Source organism: Equus przewalskii, chromosome 21 (genome assembly GCF_037783145.1).
Source record: "Equus przewalskii isolate Varuska chromosome 21, EquPr2, whole genome shotgun sequence".
NCBI classification, from domain to species: Eukaryota; Metazoa; Chordata; class Mammalia; order Perissodactyla; family Equidae; genus Equus; species Equus przewalskii.
Window position 1 is genome coordinate 34,052,339 of NC_091851.1, and position 25,887 is coordinate 34,078,225.

Below are 25,887 nucleotides of genomic sequence, written 5' to 3' on the forward strand. Positions count from 1 at the left end.
CAATTCAATGGCTTTTAGTATATGTACAGAGTTGTGGAACCATCACCACATTCTAATTTTAAAAAATTTATTATTTTTTAATTGAGATGTAATTCACTATCATAAAATTCACCATTTTAAAGTTACAATTCTGTGGGTTTTTTAGTATATTAACAAGGTTGTGCAACCATAACCACTGTTGAATTCCAGACATTTTCATCACCCACCAAAGAGACCACAATCCTATTAGCAGTCACTTCTCATTACCCCCTCCCCCTCTCCCCAGGCAACTATTAATCTGCTTTCTGTCTCTATGGATTGCCTATTTTGGGCATTTTATATAAATGGAATCATACAAAATGTGGCCTTTGTGTCTGACTTTTTTCACTTAGTTTAATGTTTTCAAGGTTCACCCGTGTAGCCTATATCAGTACTCCATTCCTTTTTCTTTTCTTTCTTTTTTCTTTTTTTTTTTTTTTGAGGAAGATTAGTCCTAAGCTAACATCTGCCACCAATCATCCACTGTTTTGCTGAGGAAGACTGGCCCTGAGCTAACATCCATGCCGACCTTCCTCTACTTTATATGTGGGACACCTGCCACAGCATGACTTGACAAGCTGTGTGTAGGTCTGCACCCAGGATCTGAACCAGTGAACCCTGGGCCACTGAAGTGGAACGTGTGAACTTAACCACTGCATCACTGGGCCGGTGCCTCCATTCCTTTTTATGGCTGAATAATGTTCCATTATATGAATAGACCCTATTTTGTTTACAGTCTAATTTTAGAACATTTTGATCACCCCCTAAAGAAACTCTGAATTTGTTAGCAGTCACTTACCATCCCCCCCACTCACCTCTCAGCTCTAGGCAACTGCTAATCTACTTTCTGTCTCTACAGATTTCCCTATTCTGAATGTTTCATGTAAATAGAGTCATAGAATATGTAGCCTTTCATGACTGGCTCCTTTCATTTAGCGTAATGTTTTCAAGGTTAATCCATGTTGTACCACGTATCAGTATTTCATTCCTTTTTATTGCCAAATAATATTCCACTGTACAGATATACTCCATTATATTTATCCATTCATAAGTTGATGGACATTTGTGTTGTTGGGTCCTTTTGCTTCTACATAGCATTTTTCAAAGAAAAATAAATGTAGGATACAGTTGCTTATGAATTCACCCCTTTGTCTGTGGGCTTAGACAGATTGTCCATTTAGCTTGCCAGATACTGCTTACAAAGAAAAATGGGCCAGTCACAGCATGGGAATTCATGTATTTCGTGCATCAGATAAAAGCATCAGAACAAGACGTGGCTCTTCTCAAAGTTTGACTTTTCTTTCAGTGCATTCTCCCTATGGCTTCAGGTTTCTGGTATTATCATTCAGCTGAACGTCTTCATTTCCTGGGATACCTCTGAAAGGATGCCCTCACTCAAGCTGAAACAAAAAGCCCAGCAGCCAGCTGAAGCCCTGGGGACGGCTTTGCCTTTACTCAGCGTGGAATGATTCTCTTACACTTTGCAGTCCTGACAGGCTGTCCAACACACTTGATCGTCTAGTCAGGAGTGCTGAAAGAAGAGTTCAAAGATAAGGTTACTGGGAAAATTCCATTCCCCTACTCTTTCTGCACTTAGCTTCCTGGCAGTTCTGACATGTCAAGAATTTTCCATTTGATTTTAGAGAATTTGCAATATGAGATATTGCAGCTCACCAGTCTTAAACTGGATGATTACGATTCAAAACCTGTCCTTGTTGGTAGCTAGGCGCACAATCTTAGGCAAATTTCTCACCTAAAGGTGGAAATAGAGATACATACCTCAAAAGATTTGAGGCTTAAGTGAAGTAGTACAGTGTCTGGCCCTTGGGAGGTGCCTAATAAGCACCAGTCCTTGTCCCTCCTACTTTATTTCTTTATTTACGTGGTATTCGTGAAGTTTGGATCGGACCATCATGTGAAAGCATCTAGTAAAAAGCCTGAAATTTAGAAGGCATTCAATAAATGTTAGTTGAATTTGAACCTGAGTTCCCAAAGAATGGAACGCTTTTTGTAGACATAGAGCGGAGTGTGAGTGTGTGTATGAGGAAGAGAGAGAGAGACACTGTATCGCTTAGTTTTTGCTGCATAACAAACCACCTCAAAACTTCGTGGTCACTTGGTGCGATAGCAGCTGGGGCTGGCTGACTTATGAAGGCCTCAGCTAAGGCAGTCTGTTGTCCAGGGCCTCTCTCCACATGGTGTCTCATCATCCAGCAGGCTCCCTCAGGTTTGTTACATGGTAGTAGGACGCACAAGCACTTTTCAAGTCCCTGCTTGCAATACCTTTGCTGTTGTCTCAGTGGCCAAAGCAAGTCACATGGCCAGGCCCAGAGTCACTGTGGGATGGTGCTACTAAAGGGCAAGGATACCAGGGGTACTGGGAGGAAATTATTGTGGCCATTTTTGCAAACATTCTATCTTAGGTACTAATTATGATAGTAATGCACATCTCAGCCTATAAAGTTAGACCGAGAACAAGTGCTATAATTTAATTACAGTGTTCTTAAGGACATGTTGGTCACAATAGGAGGGCTCTTTCCTCCATATAAACTTAATCCATCAGTGAAGCAATCTCACTTAAAGAAAGAATCATTGTGGTGTAGGCAGTTAATTTCTGGAATCACTAAATTTGGGATCAAAAATTCATCTGTTTTTGAATGCCTACTGTTTCTTGCCAGTTGAGGTGGCTTCCTTTACCAGTTGATTTGTTTATTTCTTCAGCTTTAGTTATATAAAACATTTTTATAACAAGCATCTCTCGATAATATCTTTATTACAGTTTGGGCCAAGGAAAATTTGGTCATCTCTTTCATCTGTTTAAAAAAGCCAAAAAACAGCACTAACCACAACAAAAAGAAGCAAAGAAGCAGACAGTCCTGTCACAAATATTTCTTGAGTCTTAACTGTTTTGCAGTTTGGTCTGGTCTTTGGTTTATGCCCATACACATCTAAGTGTCACAGTCCCTCTGGAGATAAGAACTTCTTTTGAATGGTTGTCAGTAACTGGGCATAAATGTTTTCATAAGCTACCGTCGAGTCTTAGAATCATGGAATTTTCAATGCTGCAATGGGACAGTAGAAATAATCCGGTCCAGTAGCTTCTCTTTGTAGATTGGAACCTGTGGTTTTCCCAAGATCACTTAGTGAGCACCAGGATAGATCTTTGAACCCCAGGATAGGTGTTTTTCTAGTGTATTATTCTGTCTCCAAAATCAACTTCAGCTTTTTTGTAATCTGATACACCCACCATTTAACTAATCATTTCACTACAATTACGTTTCTTATATATGTGTGAATTTTACTCCCAGCTTATGCCTGAATATGTGGTTAGATTAAAATTACTCTTATTACAAAATTCACTATAGTTTTTGGAACTTTGATTTCTAATAAATATTAGGTATTGTCAGCTTCCTGGTGTTGATATCAAAAGATGAAAGAAAGGATGTTTTAGGTAGAGTTTCTTATTTGTGACCCTTAGTTGTTGAAAGGGACAAAGAATAATTTGTGTGTTAACTCCAAACATAATAGAAATCTTTAAGGGTGTTGCGAAGTGCTATCATCATCAAATAGAAAGAATTCAAATATGAAGAAAACACATGTTCTCATTTTCTCATCTAGACGGTGATAGAATTAAATGAATGACTATACTCTAGCTTAACAGACTTTTCTTTGATCTTTATGACATGGTTTAGAATTAGACTATGGTGTTTCATCCCTGGTTTAGGAGTTTAATGTCTAAAACCTACCTATATTGCAAATGAAAGGAATTGATAAAGCATCACAGAAGTATATTGCACCAATTATACAATTTTTATTGTTGGATATGATGCTTTTTAAAAAAATTATCTTTATGGTTTTTGTAACAATTCCACAGGGGGAACATATTTTAAATTTCCTGTTATTTCTATACAGAATTGCCATTTTTGTTGACGAACTCATTTCAGTCGTTTCTCTGTGCATATATAAAGATGGCTGGATAAACAGACGTGAAATGCCAGAAGTAATGAGGAGAGGTTGGTGCATGATATATGCAACTTACCCTCAAACATTCAGGGTGTATTTTCTAAGAAAGGAGATATTCTGTTTTGTATGTATTTCCTAAGAAAGAGGATATTCCCTTTTCTTACCACAATACAGTTGTCAAGTGTGATTTTTCTAAGGAAGGGCTTTTTCCTTCTCTCCCATCCCCCTTCACTGTAGATTATTAGTTTGAGCTCATAGATTCTTTTTGTTCAGTGTATTTTTTTTGATGTTCAAAGTGTCCCAAAATTTACCAGTGGGAACCCCTCAAGGTGGCTTCTGTGTCTTTTTGATATGTCCCTTTAGGTTTTGAGTACTTGGTTTTTTTTTTTGGCGCAAAAAGATGTTCCGGGCCTACTTTGTACTTTTCCTGTCCTGGACCTGGAATTGCTTGTTTCTCTTAGGAAGCCTTAGTTCCTCTTACTGGGGAATGGTATTTGGAAACCAACATCTGAGTGCTAGCTGTGCTCATTGGTAATGGGATGTCGTTGCTTCAATGCCTTTTAATGAAAAAAGCTTGGAATCTTTTTTCTCCCCAAAGCAGCTAAAATAGTTGTATATTTTAGTTGTAAGTCCTTCTAGTTCTTCTATGTGAGCCACTGCCACAGCATGGCAACTGACAGATGAGTGATGTGGTTCTGTGCCCGGGAACTGAACCCAGACTGCTGAAGCAGAGCATGCTGAACTTTAACCCCTAGGCCATCAGGGCTGACTCGGATTCTTTTTTTAATTGACCATGAGTTCATGTTAATACCCCAGTTTAAATACAACACACCCAAGCTCTTGTGTACCTTCCCCTATTTCATATTTTGATATTTAGATGTTGCCAGATTCCCTTCGTAGGGCTTGTACTACTCGGCATTCCAGTTCATCGACATATGAGAGTGCCTGTGTCTGTCCCCACAGCCTTACCAATAGATAGCGTGTTATTAACTTTTTGAATTTTTGCCAATCTGAAATGTTAAGAAATCGCATCTCTAAGTAGTTTTGATTTGAGTTTCTCTTATTATGAGTGAACCTAAGCATTTTCTTCATGTTTAAGGACTAATTGGATATCTTTGTGTGTATACTGTCTTTTCAAGTCTTTAGCCCATTTTTCTTCTTTTTTTTGGTCTTCCTTGATTTTGGGAATTCTTTGTATATTTGGGAGCTTATCTGCCTAATATATAAAAGACTCAAATTTTTTTTTAAACTAGTTCTTTAAAAAAAATTCGTGGTATTTGTTGCAATTATTTTCTTCCAGTTCATCGTTTGTCTTTTATCTTGGCTTATAGTGTATGTGTACTTATTAATTTTTTAAAATTTGTGATTTCTTCTTCACGCAAAGAGTTTTTATCTATCGATTTTTTATTGCATCTGGGTTTTTGTCACAGTTAGAAAGCCTTTTTCCACACCAGATTTTAAAGGCATTCACGCTGTCTTCTTCTAGTACTTATGGTTTCCATTTTTACAGTTAGAGCTCTTATCCACTTGGAGCTTTTTGGTTTAAGGTACGAGATGTGGATCCAGTTTAATCCTTTTCCAGATACCCATCTGGTTGTTTGGATAGCCATTTGGGCTTTCTCTTCTGTTTCTGGACTTGGTGTTCTGTTCAGCTGGTAGGTGTATCTAGTCAGGGTGTTTTTATAAGAGTACACTGTATACCGTATATGTCAGCAGTCGGTAGCGCTGTGGCAGTGGCTTGGCTCCAGGAGGCTCTCTGAACACTCCTTTTTTATGTGCGGAATTATGTGGGGGCTGGCTGCAGAGTTGTCTCTGAGCCAGTCCTCTCCTCTGGTGGTCCCAGAGGAGGGGACTGATCAAAAGGACTGAGCTTCCTGACGTGTGAGCAAATCCAAAACACCCCCATTTTGACAGGTTTTATTTTGTTGTAGTTCCTTCAGAACTATATTTTAAAATAATACCTTAAATTTAACTTAAAAGTTACACAAAATAAGCATGAAAAGCACTTAACATCACATCTAGAACAAAACAAAACGCACCTTCAGCACATAATCATTGACTGGTCCTAGCACATATTGTGTTTAATCCCTACTAAGTGAGGAGGCAACAGTGAAGTAAGCTATTGGCAGCGTCTGGAAGTGGGCAGATCTGGGCTTGGCTGCTGTTGACCTTGGCAGTGGTGATAGAGAGTAGGACAGACGTCTGTGAGGCAGTCAGGGTGCTGGCTTGAAACCGGACTAGACAAGTGTTAGGAGATAAGATTGCATGGAACGAGGTGCCTGGAGAGAAACACTTGCTGTTCTGAATCTTCTAGACCCCTCCCCATCTACTTCTTAAGGCTCTGAACCTTCTGGTGTTTTTTCTCATTACTGGGAGAAGGGCAATATAAACCCACATGTTCATGGAAAGCCCCGTAAAAAAACCTTCTGTACTTCCCAGTTTTAGAATACTAATCACCAGCACAAAGCTACTTCAACCTGTGGAATAGGACATTCGGCTAGCTAGGTTTTTGTGTTACACCAGGTGAAATGATTCTTCCTGCCCTCGTTACTGGTTCTACCTTGTATCTGCGAAATTCTGCTCCATGTGGTAACTGCTGCTACATAACTGCTGATTCTGCTCTGCTACCAGCCGTGCTCAGGGGTGGTTTGAGGCCCAACCTAAGCCGCCTTTGACCAGTCTTTCCTGACCACCCCAGCTTGTAAGATCTCTCCGTCTTCTGGGCACATGTAACTCATAATCGGTTCTATCTGTTTAATATTTATCCTGTACTATCTTCTTTAAAAAAAATGTTTAAAAGTCAATAGAATCACCTCTACTCCTGCTGTCAGAGACACATCCTATTAGCATTTTGGTATATTTTCTTCTAGTCTTTATTTTTTCTCTTGTGTATAGGATTTTACAGAGTTGAGATCATACTATATATATAATATTGCGTCCTCTTTTTTCTCCTTAACTTTATCATAAACCATTTGTAAATCATATCTTAAAAGTTACATAATATTTCATGGAGTGGAATGTGATTTACTTATATTTTCTTTTTCATGCATATTTCTCTCATTAGTCCAGATAGATTGTGAGATGATCAAGGGAAGTCATTCTACTGTATCACCCCCTTCTGTTCTCCAATGCCTTTAGAGAATATTGTACATGTAGATGATAATAAATACTTTTGCTTGCTTCTGTTTTTAGTCTAAATGTTATAGCAACTATTTGCTATAGGGTACCCGGAAAGTATTACTTGCAGCTTACTCAGCATCATTGCATCACCAACTCTTTCCGTCTAGAAAAATAGATCCTGGAGAAATCTTTGCATGTATTTTTGGGGCACGTGAGTCCTCTTAAATGCTATAAGAAGTATTTTGAGTGAGCATTTGTGTATTTTCCTTGAAGGCGTCCTTATTTAACAAGAAGAGCCACTGATCCAGTGGCTGTAATCCATCTGGAGATACATCTGTTTATTAAACTTATCTGAAATCTAAGGTACATATTTCACCTTTTATTTTCTTGGTTTTCAGGAAGAGATGAGACCATGCAGCCTGCAAAACCATCTTTTCTTGAATACTTTGAACAAAAGGAAAAGGAAAATCAGATCAACAGCTTTGGCAAGAGCGTTCCTGGCCCGCTGAAGAACTCTTCTGATTGGAAAGTACCACAGGATGGAGACTACGAATTTGTAAGTAGTGTCGAAGTAGATGTACCGGTATGTCTGCTGGGGAAAGTGACTTGAAATTATCACACATCCACTTCTGTCACGTCACTGAAAGTGCCTGTGCATTTTCTTGTGTGGTTCAGGTCTCCTCTCTCCGTCCGTGGTGGCAGCTCTTGGCTGAGGCCTCGTAAGTTTTTTATTTTTATTTATTTATTTATTTATTTATTTATTTTTGAGGAGGATTAGCCCTGAGCTAACTACTGCCAATCCTCGTCTTTTTGCTGAGGAAGACTGGCCCTGAGCTAACCTCCATGCCCATCTTCCTCTACTTTATACGTGGGACGCCTACCGCAGCGTGGCTTTTGCCAAGCGGTGCCATGTCCGCACCCAGGATCCGGACCAGCGAACCCCGGGCCGCCGAGAAGCGGAACGTGCACACTTAACTGCTGTGCCACCGGGCCAGCCCCCTGAGGCCTCGTAAGTTTGAGGCAACAAGGTTTTGACTGATATTTAAGCAGTTCTGGGCTCCCAATTAGTGGCATCTTTTCACTTTAAAAATCATTTATTCACTTGCCGTTTTTCTTTCTCTCGAGTTTGAAATTGTTAATGGTAAAAGAAATATTCACCCACCAAGTGAAGGTGCACTGTCTTTAATAGTTTATTTGGGATTGGGATTTTATATTTAAGAATTAGACTGGAGGGCAGTTGATGCTGTTGTGCTAACCCTTATCCTAATTTTAGGCTCTCTAAGAGGATTATTCTGAATTTTGTCCGAGGATGAATATTAAATTGTTCCAAAGTTTCTTATGAAAAACTGGTTGTGTTTTTCCTTTTCCTGCTGTGGAACGTTCTCCCTCAACCACAGACACTTGTTAATGTTCACAGAGATTTAATAAGTAGAGGCAATAAAAAATTGGGGGGAAAGTAAGCTATGGAGTATGCATTCCTTTTCTGAATATTTTTAGAAAAGAATTTTCTCTTTAGGAATATTTAATTTTTACGTTGTTAAATTCTATCATAGTTCTGTTGTTGTGTATTAGAGCTTAGTTTGGGCATTATATTTGTATCCTGGGAGGCCTTTCTAGGCCTGGCTTTCCACTGTTCTCCTGACTGACCTAGAGGAAGTGATGTTGTTCTTCCATAACATAATTTCTACTTTTGTAGAGTGGCAGGCAAGTCATAGTTTATACAACTAATGATAGAGATCTTTTGAGAACCAGAGTAACTCACCTGAGGTTATTTAACCAGTTAGTCACTGACCCCATGTTAGAACCCAGGTTCATTTTTTAAATTATCTCTTCATTCGTTCATTTACTTACTAGTGTTTTAAGTGCCAGTATGTGCTTGACAGTTTTCTAGGGACATAGTAGTGTTCAGAATAGCCAAAAAAAATCCCGTGCGTCATGGAGGTTTCATTCTAAGAGGGAAAATAAGGAAATAAAGTATTTAGTGTGTCAGATGGTGGTAAGTGTTGTAGAAAATGTAAAGCAGGAAAGGGAGATTGGTGGAGGAGGGGAGGGGACAGTGTGTGTGTGTGCGCGGGGGTGTAAATATGTAGCAGCTCTAAATAGTTAAGGAAGGTTTCATTGGTAGGAAGATGAGGGAGTGAACTATGTGACTATCCAGAGGAAGAGCTTTTCAGGCAGCTGGACTAGCACATGTCAAGGTCCTGAGGCAGGGACTTGCTTGGTGTGTTTGCAGAACAGGATGTCTGGAATGGCCTCAAGGGGGCATGTAGCAGGAATGAGCTCAGAGATGTAAAGGGGAGCCAGATAATGAAGGGCTTCTTGTGTAATAATAAGGACTTTAGCTTTACTCTGAGTGAAACGGAAAGCTGTTGGCAAGATGTGACTTGATCCTATTGATGTTTTAAAAGTATTATTTTAGCTGCTATATTAATACCATTGGAAGACTAGATTTTCTGAACATGGGTATAGTGTTGTCTGCTGCACAAAGGAGGCCAGATGTAGGGCACATCTGCTACCGTTCCTCTGTTCTAGGCCTCTGGCATTCATATTTTCCACTGGGTCAGGATTCAGCTCCAGAATCCTTCTTAACACAGTGTTCCCGGCTGCCCCTGTTAATCAGAGTAGACTCCTGAAATTTGAATTACTGTGTTTGCTATTCCATGTTGCCTGTGTAGTTATCTTCAACATACTTGTAAGGACTGATTTTCTCAGTTTAGTGAGCCTTTAGGCAAAGATGATATAACTTCTGGGTACCAAATCATATTATCATTGTGATGGAATGCCTAAGAATGCTCAAACCTGTGTTCCTAGATCTAGTTTCCTTTTTTTTTTTTTCCAATGTTATAGAAGTTAGTGATCCTGAAATTTCAGTCCCTTTAAGCTAAGCGTTATTTTTGGATCAGTAATTCCAGTGATTGAGGACTTCGCTTCTCTCTGCCATAGTTTTCCCATGCTAAGATCATTGGCAGGGAACTTGTTTCAGTGGGCAAAGCTGCTTATGCAAAGGGGCTTTCGTAGGTCTTTAGAGAGAGTGCTTTTTATTTTGGAAGGAAGTGACTGCTGGAGGGAGTGGGCCCATGAGCGCAGTGACTAGGTTAGCGCACTCCCAGCCTGTGTTACTGCTGGCCTGTGCAGAAGGGTCCTGAGACTTCCCTCTAAAGCAGGGGTGACAAACTGGCAGCATCCAGCCCCCAGACTTTTCTGGGTGTCCTATGCAGTGTTCAAAAATTGTAAATTAGTTGCCTATATTTAAAAACTAAGAGCTTTTAAATCAAATGTTGGATCTCCAGCGTATTTTGAAAACTTGGACGATCCGGCCATAACAGACCTGCATTACTGGGTGATGGTTGTCTGGAGCTGAGGAGCAGCCGCCCTCCTTGGGTGTGACTTCCACAGTTCTCAGTATCTGGCCTGCTTCATTCCTTTGTATTAACTCTCTGACCTGCCTGGCTTTTAAGAGCGTTTGATTTGGGGACTCTTGCTCTAAATCATTTGGACTTGTTTGTTATGTCCACATTGTGCTGAGCCAACTCATCCTGACAAAATTTTGTACTATTTTTACCATCAAATTTCAAGAGAATTCGTTTTTAAATGTTTTTTGAGAGAATTTCACATGAAGCAATGAAAGAAAATTGAGGTGGGGTGTACATGAGCTGCTTTATCAAAAAGTACCAAAAATCAAATTAAAATTATTTTTAATACCTTAATATTCTTTTTTGTTGGTAAGGAAGATTGGCCCTGAGCTAACGTCTGTTGCCAATCTTCCTCTTTTTGCTTGAGGAAGATTCTCACTGAGTTAACATCCATGCCAGTCTTCCTCTATTTTGTATGTGGGACCCCACCACAGCATGGCTTGGTAAGTGGTGTGTAGGTCCACACCTGGGGTCTAAACCTGTGAACCCCAGGTCATCGAAGTGGAGTGGCAATAACCACTGTGCCACCGGCTGGCCCCACTGCCTGCATGTTCTTGCTCTATAGCTCTTAGCCTAATCCTAAATCAAGCTTTTGAAATAATAGTCTAAAATAATGTTTCTCAAAGTATAGTCCCCAGACCAGCAGTGTCAGCATCACCTGGAAACTTGTTGGAAATGCAGTTTCTCAGGCCCCACCCCAGACGCACTGAACCAGAATCTCTGGGGCCAGGGCCCAGTAATCTGTGTCTTATCCTACCTTATGCATGAGTCTAACCCATGAAATTCATGTAAGTTTCTTTCCCATTAGGTACTCCAGAAATGCAGAGAGAAGGATGTATTTGTATTTTGTTAACATTGCATGATTTTTAAATTTCCTTTTACTCCCCTTTTGAGTCTCCTGTACTCTAACTGGAGGTACCAAAGGAAGACGTAAAATAAGGAAAATGTACATTTGTAAGTGACGTGGCAAAGAAAGAGCCACTCTGTTGAGGGAAGAAAGTGTTCTGAATAATCTCGCTAAGCTTAAAGAAGGTTGTGTGTCAGACAAGCTAACGTTTCCCTTCACAGTCTCAGAGAGAAACTTTCTGTGTGGGTGGCAGTATTTAATTATGAAAAAGATATTGTCTTTCTTCCTGTGAAGGCAGCTGCTGTTTTGAAATGAACTTTTCGTCCAAAATGGCAAATAGGAAGTAATTTACTCGGGAGTAGCAGAATTTAATACTGACAAAAACCTTCCTATTTTCATCTGAAACGGAATACTTGTTGCACTTCTAAAATTTAATTGCCTTATTTGCCAAGTTGAATAAGCAACCAAGATTTCCTTTAATGTTTAATATATATAGAAATTAAAGTATAAGTAAAAGGTGCTTGAAAATGCAGTATTCTCTAAAATTGGTATTTCATATTCTATAAACAGATTGGATTTTTAGAAATGAATGTTGCTTTTATGAGAATTTAGACCCTCCCATTTTGCCATTTATAAAGCCACAAAAAGCTGTAAACTTAAATCCAGTTTGGCTCATGGATCTTCCCAAAACACACTGTAATATTTTAGTCTGAGATGACTGGAGTGCCAAGAGTGGTGACAAGACAGATGAGGCTCGTGTGTCCTGGAGCTTACCATGTGATGAGGGGAACGGAGTAAGGCAGGTAGTAAATCAGTCCAGGTCAGAATGGCTGTTTAAAGAATAAAAGCACAGTAAAGGAGTGTGACAGAAGGCCCTGCAGAGGAACAGAACGTTCAGCCGAGACCTGAATGAAGAGGGGAAGCAAGCCATGGGAAGGCGGAGGGAGCAGGTGCAGAGACTGAAGCAGGACGTGGTGGGTGTACGTGAGGAAGGAACGAAGTGTGTTGTGGCTGGAGCAGAGTGCCACGTAGGACAGCTGTCCAGATGTAAGCACATCGGTACTCACAATACATGTGAGTGCACTGAAACCTTATTCTATAAAAAGAGCTGATAGTCTCTGTGCCCCACATATTAATTCCACATCCATTCCTGGAAGTCCTCTGTGTGTTGTGCTGTGTGTGTATAGGCAAGACTGCCAGACCCTTGATGGCCGGGACTTTATTTTACTCATCTTTGTATTCCTAACACCTAGTAATTGCCTGCTTGAAGTTAGTACACTATTTTCAATTAATCTCAGACACAGTGTCTGAATTAATTCAATAAATACAGTCACTACCCTGAGAGAGTTCATGGTGTAGCAGAAAAGATAGACATAATCAAATAATTTTGATACCTTGTGCTAATAATAGCTTACATTTATTGAGAGCTTACTATGTACCAGGCGTTGGTCTAACTCCTTTATGTGTATTAGCTCAATCCTCATAACCATCCCAGGAGGTGGGTAACGTTATTGCCATTTTATGGATGGGAAAATTGAGGGTTAAAGGGAGCAAGTAATTCACTGAGGTTATACCGATAGTAAGTGTCACAGCAAGGATTTGAACCAAAGCAGTTTGGCTCCAGAGGCCAGCCTCTCAACTACCTACACTATATGGCTTCTCTCTAGGCTATTCTGTAAATTCTGTTCGTAAAGTGCATATAAATAGTAGTGTAGGAGCCCAGAAGAGGAAGCAAGAACCCCTGGGAAAGCATCAAGAAGTCTCATTTGAAGTGTATTTTGAAAGATGTGTAGGAATTCTCCAGCCAGAGGAGGGAGAGGGCCTTCTGGGCAGAGAGGGGGCAGTGTGTCTGTGGAGGCACTAAGGAAAGTGGAATGGCCGGGCAGTCCTGAGGAATTGTATCTGGAGCGTAGTCTGCGTGTGTGTGTGTGTAAGGGGGGGACTGAGGTAGAGCCCTTCGGGTGAGATGAATGGGGCCCAGTGTGCCCTTATTTTTGCTGGAAATATGTAGTAGTCTTTTAGATTTTTCCTTTCCGGAGAAGTTAAAAATAGAATCCTAATGCAGCACAAAGAGCTAAGCTAATGTCCCTCTGAAGTTGTGTGATAATGGGTCCATCAGGATATAAAACCACTGAACTGTTAGTTCAAAATTAATTTGAGAAAAGTAACAGAACCTGAACAGGATTGATTGTTGGCTTCCCTGGATAGTGATAAGCCATTCAGATGGCTGTTTGTGGCAGGAAGGATACATTTTAGCTCTGAGTTTTCCCCGGGAGGGCTACACAACCTATGATTTCATTAAACTTCATCTTTACCATTCTTTCCTAGATCAGGGCTCCAAATATGATTAAGTAGAGATTTCTTTGGATTTTTGTAAAGAAGCTTTACTGAATTGTGGGTACAGTCAATTAGTCATTTTTATTATGTTGCACTTTTTGCTTTTGGCTATACACTTCAGAAATGAGACGTTGGGGGAAGATGGGAATTGTTACTGCCTTATTTGTGATTTACAATCGCGATTGATGGTAGCAGAGGTGCTTTATTTACTCATGTTTAAAGTAATGCCCTCAAGGTTGCATCTTGATGTTTTCTGGGAACCCAGGTATCTACAACTTAAAACTTTATCTGCCATTTTACAGAAACAAAAGAAACACTGCCCAAACATAGTCTTTGAATTATTGTCTGTTTCAAAATGAATTAAAAAAGATTAGTGCATATCCTTAAATATCCCAGCCTGCATTGCTAGAATAGAACCTAATGAAGTTCCCATCGCTCAGCTATGACAGTCGTCAACTCATCATCTGTTTGTTTTATCTGATCCTCCACTCCACTCTTCCCCATCCTCACGTGATTATTCTGAAACAAATCCCAGGCAAATTTCATTTCTAAATTTTTCCATATGTATCTATAAAAGATTAAAGGTCCTTTTAAAAATCATAACCACGACACCTTTATCATACCTTTAAAAATTAAGAATAATAATTCTTTAATGCCATAAAATGCCTTGTCACTGTTCAGTTTTTCCCAGTCATCTCATACTTTTTTTTTTCTTTACAGTTTATTTGAATTAGGGTCCAAATAAGATTCATACATTACAGTTGGTTGATATGTCTTTTAAATCACTTTTAATTTATATGTTCCCGCCTATCCTGCCTTGCCTACACACCCACTTTTTGATATTATTGAAGAAACCAGTTGTTATCTCGTTTCCCACATTCTGGACATTGCTGGTTGCATCTAAGTGCTGCTGTTAATGTTCCTTGAATTTCGTGTATATTGGTAGTTTGATCAAGAACCAGGGGTTCTCAGGATCCCTTCACACTTTTAAACATTATTGAGGACACCAAGGAACTTTTGTTTGTGTGGGTTATATCTATTGATATTTACTGAATTAGAAATTAAAACTGAGAAATTTTTAAAAATTAATTCATTTGAAAATAATAATAAACCAATTACACATTAATATAAAGAACATATTTTTATGAAAAATAACCATATTTCCCCAGACAAAAAGAAGTGAGTGAAAACGGCATTGTTTACATGTTTTCAAATCTGTATGGCTTAACAGAAGACAGCTGATTATTATAGCTGCTTTTGCGTCCAATTTGTTATGATATATTGTTTTGGTTGAAGTATATGAAGGAAGTCTTGCCTAAGATGTAGTTGGAAAAGGCGAAGTGTCATAATAGCCTTTTTGGATAATTGTGGATATTCTTCTATCTTGGTGCTCCAACTCAACAACTGATGGTTTCCTAAAGGTTAGTTGCAATGCGGAATCTGAAACTGTATCAATGAACTTTTCTTACTCTGCATATGAAAATTCATTGGTCTGTCTTGCACCTTGAATGGAACTTTTGCTCACATAGGATTTTATAAAATCATGCTTTGATCTTTTGGAAAATATTGGTTCACTGAGTTACACATATCTTCCAAATGTTGGCATATTTCATTATACAATATAAAATAAATCACATTCCTTGAAATTACCACCAACCTCATCAGAAAATTGTCTAAGTGTAGGGAAGCTGTCAAGCTCACAGGGGTACAATTAAGTTCTCCAAAATTCTAATTTTTGTTTGAAAGTTTGAATTTTATCATTGGCAACAAACACTCTCAACTGTTTTTCTTGAAGTGACAGCCTCACTTTGTTCATTTTTGGGACGATGTCTGCCAAATATCTGTACCTAAGTCTGAATAACCACAATTTGTCAGTCATTCTTTCAAGTAAAAATGATGTTCCAAGAAGAAAGCAGCTGGTTTGGTCGCAGCTCAGTTGCGCAAGTGCCTTGCTCAGGACAACCATCCTATTTCAGTGTGCAGCACAAGTGCTTAATGCACACTTCCATTTCATCACAGATACAGTTAAAAGGACATACACTCAAAGGTTGAACCTGGATAAAATTAATACCTTTGTCTATTTCATCAAGGACATTCTTAAGGGAATTGGTTTTTGGTTGTGGTTTTTGACTGGAGCCAGTGGTTGTGAAGAGTACAATAGCTGCTAGTACCACGTGGTGCAATGGTTGATTGGCACTTGATTCATATTGAGGAGCTCGCAATTTGACCCACCACTGCTTTCATACCATCCGTGCAGATGTCAACACAGTAGAAAAGGCAGATACTGTCATGGTATTAATATGAAAAGAGGTTGATCTCACAGGTTCCTTCAGAGAGTGTAAGGGATCTCCCAGAGGTCCGTGGGCCATACTTTGAGAACCCTGATCTGGAAGCCTGATCAGACTCAGGTTCAATGCTTTTTGGCAAGGATATTTCGTAGGTGGTATGTGTACTTTCATCAGGAGGGCCCAAATATCTGGATATATGCTCATCCCTCTTTTTCTGTTATCAGCCACTTAGCGTCATTGCCTAGATGCATTATTTCATTAGAGGTTGCAAAATGGTGTCTCTCTGCCACAGTTCGGTGCTGTTTATATAAACTAACTAGACTCTAATTTAGTTGTAACACCTGTGTCACAGGACAGTGGGTCATCAATCATTCTCCCCACAAACGTTAGACCACGCCCCGGGTATCCAGGTATCAGAATGTTGACCGGTGGGGATTAATAAGTGAAGGAATCCCTGGAGGGCTGGACTTCCTAAATGCTGTAATCAGAACCTGAAATTTCTTAAGTTTGAATCTCATTTTGACCAGGGCCAGATTTGGTTCGGTCACTTTAATTTTGCTAAATTTGAAGTCAGAAAAGAAAAAGAAAAACATATACTGTAAGTTTTGTATTATTTACTTTTCATCAATCAGAAGATTCCAAAGGCTAAAAATATTTTTGATGTAAATTCCTTATTAATCTAGAAAGCGTAGTTTTAAATTTTCAGCTGAGGTGACTATAAATTCTTATTGCCGGATCCACAGCCATGACCTTGAATTGTGATCTCATTCACCTCGACATATCTTTTTCACTCTTCTTCCTTTGATCTGTCACAGATAGTTTCTCCAGTCTTTCTTCTCAGCTTCGCCTCCCATTTTTTTTCTCACGTGGATTCTTGACAGTTCAGTAATCTATATTCCTGGGACATGAAGTGTTGAGAAGACAGGGAAAAGATTTATGCCAATCTCCTCACCTCCCTCCAAAGAAAAAGAAAATCTCTGTTAGAATTCTGAAAGAAGTATTTGCTTTTGTAGCCTAGTCCCTTTGAAAGAAAACACATGATGTGGAACTTTTCTCATTACCTGAGATGTAGTCCTTATATCGTTTTCCTCTCCCAAAATGACCACATTTTCTTAATAAAAATCCAGATGCTCCAGCACTCAGATGAAGGACAGCAGAACTGAGCATCTTGTTGCTGACAGCGTGTTTACTCAAAGCACCAGTGATTCTGAATGGAAGCCCTATCTCTTTTCCTTTCTCCGTCTCACTATTGGAGTTTGATGCTGATATTACTGAGACTTCGAGCTGACTGTGTAAAGAACAAGAGGTGTTGAGATGATTCAGACAGGAGAAGCCTCATTGATGGTAATTTATTATATTGCTTCCGAGAAGAAGATACAACTCAGTATTGGTTCTTTTTAGACAAGAATGTGTTAGGTTTCATATTTATTTAGAAGTTCTTATAAAGGTGCAATTGAGTCTGTTTGTAAGGAAATAGATGATGCCTATGTGTACCTAAGTGACTGCTTTTTTGGATGAGGTCATATGCCTGGTAGTTAAGATTGCTGCCGTCAGGCTTTTAGGATTCCTGACTTCACCATTTACTGAGTAGTTTTTGGCCAATTTCTTTACCTCTCTGTGCCTCAGTTTCCTCATCTGTAAAATGGGGGGTAATACTGGTACTTAGGATAGATTCTGTATGTGTATGAGAATTGAATGTGGTAATGCATATAAAGTGCCTTCAACATAATAGGCACTTCATAAATGTCAGCTTCCTCCTCTCTCCTTCCACTTGCTCTTCCTTTCTTGAAACGTTGTCCATGGAGTAAATTTCAGTAACCTAAACCCCTTTTCCCAGTGATGCGCCACTGACTTCCGTTATAAAACCAGAGAGACATTCCCAAAGAACACTTGCTCCCAAAGAGACTGATTTAATGAACTGCTCTGAAAGAAAGGAATGAGAACTACTGCCAAGGGGATTAATTACCTAAAGTGGTCGTGGGTGTCATTTTTAGGACTTCCCAGTGCTTTCTTGCTTTCCCTTACATCTCTGTTCCCTATCATTTTTCTTTCTACCCACCTCTCATTTCATAAACTGTTGGTATTTTTCAAATCTTGAGGCTCTCAGGCTCCTCCTGTTGCAGCACACACTTTTTGCCGATAGATGCCACCCTCTCACTTCTTGTGGGTGCAGTCTCCTGCATGGAATTTCCTTATGTACAGAGAGGTTGCCAGCCATGTCAAACGAATGATAAAATTACTTCATCAGCCTGGAAGTTGGGCATTGTGTGAAGTGCGTTTCCTTGAAAATAGGGGTGCCTCGTAGCGTAGACCAATAGAATGAGCGTTCAATCATGTCAGAAGAGGGGTGACTGGCCCTGGCATTAGCCGGGACCTTGGATGAGTTTCTCCTCCTTGAGTGTCAGGTTTGTGGTTTGTAAAAATCAAGCGTAAAACCACCTGTCCTCCTTTTCCCAGAGGATTAGAGGGAGGATCAAATATTTGAATCAACCTTATTTTTAGAACTGTGGTAGAATTATACCAGCAGACAATTGTAAGGCTGTTTATGTTTGTCTTTGGTTCATTGTATATTGAGTATTATTAATTATTTTATTATTTCACTTTTTATTTTACCTTTGTAAAAAAATTTAAATCTTTGAAAATAACAAATTATCCAGAGACAGGAGAAGGCCAAAGGAGCAGTTGAGCCCAGACTTCTGGATTTCCTCTGTTTGCTGATGATGGTAATGTTATCATCACTTTAGGTTACTATAACGTTTAATATAGTTAAAGCTGCATTCATATTTTCCTGTTTAATTTGGTGATGCTTACAGTGTTCCTGTGAATGAGGCAAGGCGAGGTTTCTTATCCCTTTTATAGTTTGAGGATCTGAAGTCCAGAGACATTAAAAGGCCATTTTCCTACTTAATGCCAGAATCAAGTCTAGAACCCAGGGCCCCAGGTCACTTCCTGCCTCGGTTAACTCTTGGGTGTTTTCTCAGATGAAAAAACATAACAAAACAAACCTGATTGTGAGCTTCTGGAACATACTAGGTAATTAATGTTACAAATCAGGAAAAAGAATCATCTTTCAAATAATGTATGATGGGATTAATTATAGTGACCACGAAGAATGGTTTCAGGCTTATTGTATCTTACTGGGAATTTTGTAATATTAGAGGAGTATTTGTTATTGACTCAAATGGTTTTTTCAGGCTTATTCAGAACATAATGCAGACTGACAAGTTTTGCATTTACCTAATTATTATTATTATTATTTGCTGAGGAAGATTCGCCCTGAGCTAACATCTGTGCCAATCTTCCTCTATGGCTTTTTTTGCGTGTGGGATGCCTCCACGGCATGGCTGGTGAGTGGAGTAGGTCCACGCCTGAGATCAGAATCTGTGACCCCGGGGCCGCCAAAGTGGAGCACACAGAACTTTAACCACTTGGCCAAGGGACCAGGCCCACATTTCCTTAATTATGTACATAAATAATTCACCTTGTTTGTTTGTGGGGCTTTTTTGTGAGGAAGATCAGTCCAGAGCTAACATCTGTTACCAATCTTCCTCCTTTTTTTTTTCTCCCCAAAGCCCCAGGACATAGTTGTATATCCTAGTTGTAAGTTATTCTAATTCTTCTATGTGGCCGCCACAGCATGGCTTGATGAGTGATGTGTAGGTCCGTGCCCAGGATCTGAACCAGCAAACCCTGGGCCACTGAAGCAGAGCACATGTACTCAACCACTCATCCAGGGGGCTGGCCCCAGTAATTCTCCTTATTGAAACAGCTTAACTTTTACCTTCTTTTGATGTTCTTTATTGTTTACTTTGTAACCATGGGTTTTACAGTAATTATGCTGTTGTTCAAGAAATGTCATGCTAAGTTAGCATGACATTTTAGTAAAGGCATTATTTTAAGAATACCTTCAGTTTTGCCCAAATATAACCTCTTTGAAAATAAAGGTGTGTATTATAGAGGAGTCTTGGTGGCCACTGCAGACATCTCATACACTCTCAGATGTCTCTGTCACAGTCTGCTTGTCAGTCTCATTCAGGCACCTATTCCTGAATTTTTCCTCTCTCATACCCTTATCTATTCGATAGTAGCTTTTCTATAAATTTACTTTTCTTACCTTAGTGGTAAATACTGAATATTTTTAGTAATCTTCACATTGGTTGTTCATTATCTTGTGTTATTTCTCCTCCCACCTCTCCATTTATTTTTATTATTATTATATATAGTGATAAGAACACTTAACTAGCATCTCCCCTCTTGGCATATTTTTAAGTATACAATACGGATTGTTAACTGTAGGCCCCATGCTGTAGAGTAGATCTCTAGGACTTACCCATCTCGTATCCCTGAAACTTTGTACCCTTTGTCTATTACCTCCCTCTTTCCCCTTTGTCTTATTTTAAACTTTTTTGGCCTTGTTCTCTTAAGGTGGTAGAATTTTAGATGAAAATGATGAAAGTAGTAGTTATAGAGTGCTTACTGGGTGTTAGTCTCTGTGAATGTCATGTCCCATTTGCCTTTCACAGTGTCCTCGCACAATAGATGTTATTCCCATTCATTTGACAGAGAGGCTCAGAGACACTAGGTAATGTGTGCTACTCATGGAGCTCGAGCAGAGAGTGACTGAGTCAGGCTTTAAATCTGACTTTTCTGATGTCAAGACCATTTTTTTTCCTCAGAATAGCACGCATTTATTGTGTGAGAAGTGTTATATTTGTGCTGGTGGTCAGCCTTCATCTAATTTAGGGCTGCTTGTTTTCTTTCTCTGGTGTCCCAGGCCTGGGCCAGTAGCCAGGGCACACAGGTGCTCAGAATGTGTTGTTTGATTACATATTACATTGTTTGAACCCAATTATGCATTCTTTGAAAAACTTTCCGAATCTTTTCATATTCTCTTTTTGTGATATCCATTTGTCTGTGTGTATAGGAGCATGTTAATTAGCTTATAAATTTGATAGATGTGAACTTTAAATATTTTTCCCATTCTTCAGTAAAATGTCAGTAGAAAACTGATTGGAACTGCAATGTTGGGAATCCCCAGATCAGAGGTGGGTAAAGCACGGAAAGCATCAGCAAAGTGCCTGGCAGCCCTACTCTATTATTAACATGCTGGTTGCTTTCGGTCACGGCTTAGATAAAGAGGGCAGTGCGCTGGGAATCAGATCTCACCTCTGCCAGTAACTACCTTTGTGCCCTTAAATCAAGCCACCTGTTTCTGGGGCTCTTGTTTCTTCCTCTGCTGCATAAAGGAGATGCCTTTATTTAGGTGAGATTAAAGCCTTCAGGAGCCCTCAAGCTCTCTAACTCTTTGTTTGCTGATCTTTAAAATGGAGATAAAATATACCCGTCATAGGGGTTATCTGAGCTTGAAAGAGATGGCCTGTGTAAAGCATAGAAAAGATGCTCAGTATACGTAGGGTTTTTTTTCCTTTTAAAATGCAGGGAGGTGCTTTGGACACCCTGGAGACCAAAATGAGCATAAGAGGCAATATAGCCTACTGACCAAGAGCCAAATAGACCTGGATTCAATCCTGGCTTCACTTTTTATGAGATCTGTAATTCTAGGCAAGCCACTTAACCTAGAATGAGGATACTAATTATATTTACCTCAGGGTCATTGAGAAGATTAAATTAGAAAATGCTTTTAAAATGCTTAGCAGAGTACCTGAGACAGAGTGGGCATTCAGTAAATGTTATTTACATGTGTGATGCTTAGGAGGGAGAGAATAACTAGCAGAGGAAAAGAGTTAAAGATAGTAGGGGGCTGCCCAAAACAAGAGAAGTGGGAGGCAGGCCCACGGCTCATGTGACAGTTTTGCTGAGGGCCCTGTTGCAGCCGCTCCCACTTCCTAGTTCAGTGCTGTTTGTTTTGCAGTATTTATTTAATACCTAATTTGAGCTTAATTCTGTTGTGACTTTCTTGTTCTGAGGGTTTAAATAGCAAACTTCCTGACTCAAACAGGTCTTTCGTGTTTTCTCTGATCAGATTGCTTGCCTTCTGTGCCTGCCCGGAAGTTGTAAGACTCTGAAAGTTTCCACATTGATATTCTTTTTCAAAACAGTTTTAATCCTGATGGTGCGGTTGTTAAATAAAATAGCTTGTGTGTGTGTGTGTGTGTGTGTGTGTGTATGTGTGTGTGTATATGAGGGAGAATGAGAAAGAGAGAGAGATACAGACAGACCAGCAGAGAGACACGGAGAGCCATATCTGGGAGCCATCGCCTGTCGAGTGCTCCTCCTCGTGCAGCTGAGTATACGTTCACACGACATTGGATCGGAGGTGGCCAGCTGCTGGAGGAAGGGCAAACTCAGATCCACTTTATAGACCCACCAGTCACTTCCATTTGCTCTTTATTTAGGAAAATCATATTAAAGACTATTCTAGGATTTTGTAGCCTTCAGGCATGGATGTATCTTTTTGAAAATCTTATTTATATTCCCTTTTTAAAACTAAACTTTTTATTTTGAGATAATTGTAGATTCACATGCAGTTGTAAGAAAGAATACAGAACCATCCTGTCTACTCTTTACCCAGTTTCTCCAATGGTAACATCTTGCAAAACCATAGTACAGTATCACAAGCAGGATATTGACATTAATACATCAAGATAAAGAGCAGTTCCCTCACTACCAAGATCTCCCCTGTTGGCTTTCATAGGCACACCCTCCCCGCCCCCATTTCCTAACTCTTGGCAACCACTAGTCTGTTCTCCTTTTGATGTATCTATTTTGGTGTTTAAAATGAAATAAAGTCAGAAAATTTGCTGTCCTCTCCCAAGTGCCCTTATTCCTGGATGCAGCAGGACCAAGCATAAAGTTACTTTCACACGTTGGGAAGAAACGTGCCATTCCAGATTCAGGTGGAAGTTTTCCACGTTGGAAGTGCTGCTGAGGCTGCACTACACCCGTCCTGCAGCCGTTCCAGGATCAATTTACACCAGTTCCTAGGATGATTGAGATCGTGTAAAAATACCATATACCGTCTCTGTGGCATTAGCTGTGGCAACCCTTCCCTGTGCCAGCTTGGTTGATGAGGGCAGCAGCTGCCCAGAAGTTTATTGCTGAGGGCATGTTTAGCAGTGTACTATGAATTCAGCACTTTATGTGAGGATTTTCAGAAATAGTGCTTGAGTTCCTGGTATTTCATCAATATGTGGAGTTATATAGAAGGCACATGATGCAGAGGATTTCAGCTTTTTTCCTTCTTGCCACCTCTCCTCCCATCTCAGTTTTGTTCTTATGGAAAATGATAATCCCACAAGAAAGCCTAGTCCTTACTCCCTGCCAGCTTCCACTCTGTCACTCTCCCTTTCCTTCACCTCCTTCTGTCTGCATTCTGTACCTGGGCCTGTTAAACAAGGCTGAATGACTGTAGCCTCAAGGAAAGCTCAGTGTTGGACTAGATGACCTCTGAGATTTTGTCCCATCCTGAGAGTCGGTGATGCTGCATCAATGAACTCTTTTGTAGCTACTCCAATGTGATAGAATAGATGAGCATTCAGCATTCACAGTAAGGGGATCCTCCTAGGCTGGTCGCAGAGAGACTAGTGAGCAGAACTTAACCCATGGCTATGGATTGCACTTTTAACCCTGGGGGGATGTGAAGGCTAGGGAGGGAGAACCAATTTGGCCATGGCACACAGAAGTTTTACAGTTTGAGTTCCCAAAATGGGATGAGCTCTCCAGTTCCCTGAAAATCGTACCACTTCCTGTTTGTTGTTTTATAACTGGCCTGTTGAGCCTATTTTTATTGCCTGCGCCTGCCCCTGAAAACATTTGTGTTTGTGACCTCTGATTTAACTAATCCCCAAATCGTGGACATTTAGCGGCCTCTGGCATTTTAATATTAAGCATTACTTTAGTGAACATCTTTGCACGATATGTATGGCCTTAGAATTAATTTCTGCAAGTAGAATGCTTGGGTCACACTGTTTATAAATTTGAAATTGTGATATGTATTGTTAAATTTCCCTATTGTTTTTGGTGTCTGAATTGCCAGTGTGTGTTATTTATCTAATTATTAATGGAATTCTTATTTTCTATAATGACTTCAAGAGTTCTTCATAAATCAAGTAAGGTTATGAACCTTTTAACATATATGGTAAAGATATTTTCCCAGTTTTTAAAAACTTTACATATGGCATCTAACTGTTCAGATATTTTAAATTTTTAGGTATTTTGATTTAGCAGCGTGTCCTTTGTGGTTTCTGGAATTTTATGCCATGTTTAGAAGTTTTTCACATCCTGATATTATACAAATATTAACCCTTACTTTGTTTTAGAATGTTTATTTATTTTTTTTTCAACGCTTATTCTCTCTGGAACTTGTCTTGGTGTAAACAGTAAGGTAGCGATCTAGCTTCATATTTTTCTAAACAGCTAGTCAATTTTTCTAACAACCAATGATTTTTAACATACATGGTGAGTTTAATTACCAAGTCTTGATGGCTTCTAGTGTCTAAAGTGGCTTGTTTTTACAGATAGAAAGTTTTCACTTCAAACTCTGAGTTTCAATATTTTTCTGCTTTTAAAACCTCTCTAAAGGAGCTGTGAACAGAACACCATATTGGTTTTGGCATTAACTTTAAAGCATCTCAAATAGGCTGATTCTACAGAATTTGATCCAGGGTACTTCTATGTCTTGATGCGTTTTTGCCAAGCAAAATTGATTATTTCTAACCAAAAGGCCTTCAGTGTTGGGCTGAAAAGAGTCAGGGGTCCTTCTAGGCTGGTTGCCGATTATGTAATTGAGCATCAAGTACAATGCTTTTTATTTTTCTCATAAGGTATTTTCTAGTCTCTCACTTCCAGTTGTCAGCGCCTCTTGTTGCTTAGGACTTTTTGGGAGGCGAATTCAGATCCTCTTTGTCCAAGTCCTAGTAATTGTATCTCTAAAATACTTTTATTTTTTTCTTGGCAGTTTGATGAACAGATATCAGAAGTCTGTCTTTGACAGTTTTCTGGCTTTCTCTTGTATTATAGAATTTAGTTGTGGGTTGACTTTGTTCTGCTGGTTTATTTTCACCCGTGGTGACCCGTGGTGCTCTCACATAAATTCTCTTTATAGCTTTAATTAGAGGTGCTTTTTGTTCCTCTAGTTTGAAAATTTACCTGAGTATCTTAGTACCTTGACACATTCCTCTTTTGTAGTCATAGTCTCCAAAGTTACTCTAGTGTCTTTTAAAGTAGATTTTATCATTGTTGCTCATTTTTAGGTCAAGCTTACAGGCTGGGAGCCAGATTCTGCTTGTGTGGTTGAGAGGCAGTGTATGTAGTGGTTAAAGCCACCAGAGTCATTTTGTTAGGGTTCATAGCCCATCTTCTCCACCTATTATGTCACTTGGCTAACCCTCCCTTTCTTTACCTGAAAAAAAAGGATGAAAGTCACAGCTATCTCATAGGGCTATTGTGAATATCAAGTGAGATAATGCATGCCCAGCACTAGGACAGTGGCCTGCAGTAAACACTTAATAAGTGTTTTTTTTTTTTGGTCCTCTTTTTTAGTGTTGATTTACTTTTCTGGATGTTGCAATGCCATTTTTTCCCCTCTTAGTTGTAAAAAGAGTACATGCCCATTGTAGAAAGTTTAGAAATTGAAGAAAAGCTTAGAGAAGAAACTTTCTCCTCCCGTTTACTTTGACATATTTGCTTCCAGTTGTTTTTTTGTACACAGCTGATATTCTATATGTGCAATGTGGTATCTTGATGTTTTTCACTTAACGTATCTTAAACATTTTCTCTTATCGTTAAAAACACTTATACAGTCATCACTTTTGATGGTTACATACGAGTCTATCGCATTGACTTAGTTTGATTGACTTAATCATTTGCCTTTGATTTGGCATTGAGTGTTTGGAAGTTTGGCTGGAGTTGGCTTGCGTGTAGATCATCCCAACTTACTAGG

At 39.4% G+C, this 25,887-nt stretch overlaps 1 protein-coding gene across 1 annotated transcript in view; it reads left to right on the plus strand.

Moving 5' to 3' along the window:
* The window catches only part of STK4 (serine/threonine kinase 4), an 87,201-nt gene that overhangs the window by 41,631 nt on the left and 19,683 nt on the right, over positions 1–25,887 (plus strand). The window contains exon 10 of the mRNA XM_008529630.2: positions 7,500–7,657. Coding sequence (XP_008527852.1) covers positions 7,500–7,657 — 158 coding nt within the window. The remainder of the gene's footprint in view (positions 1–7,499; positions 7,658–25,887) is intronic.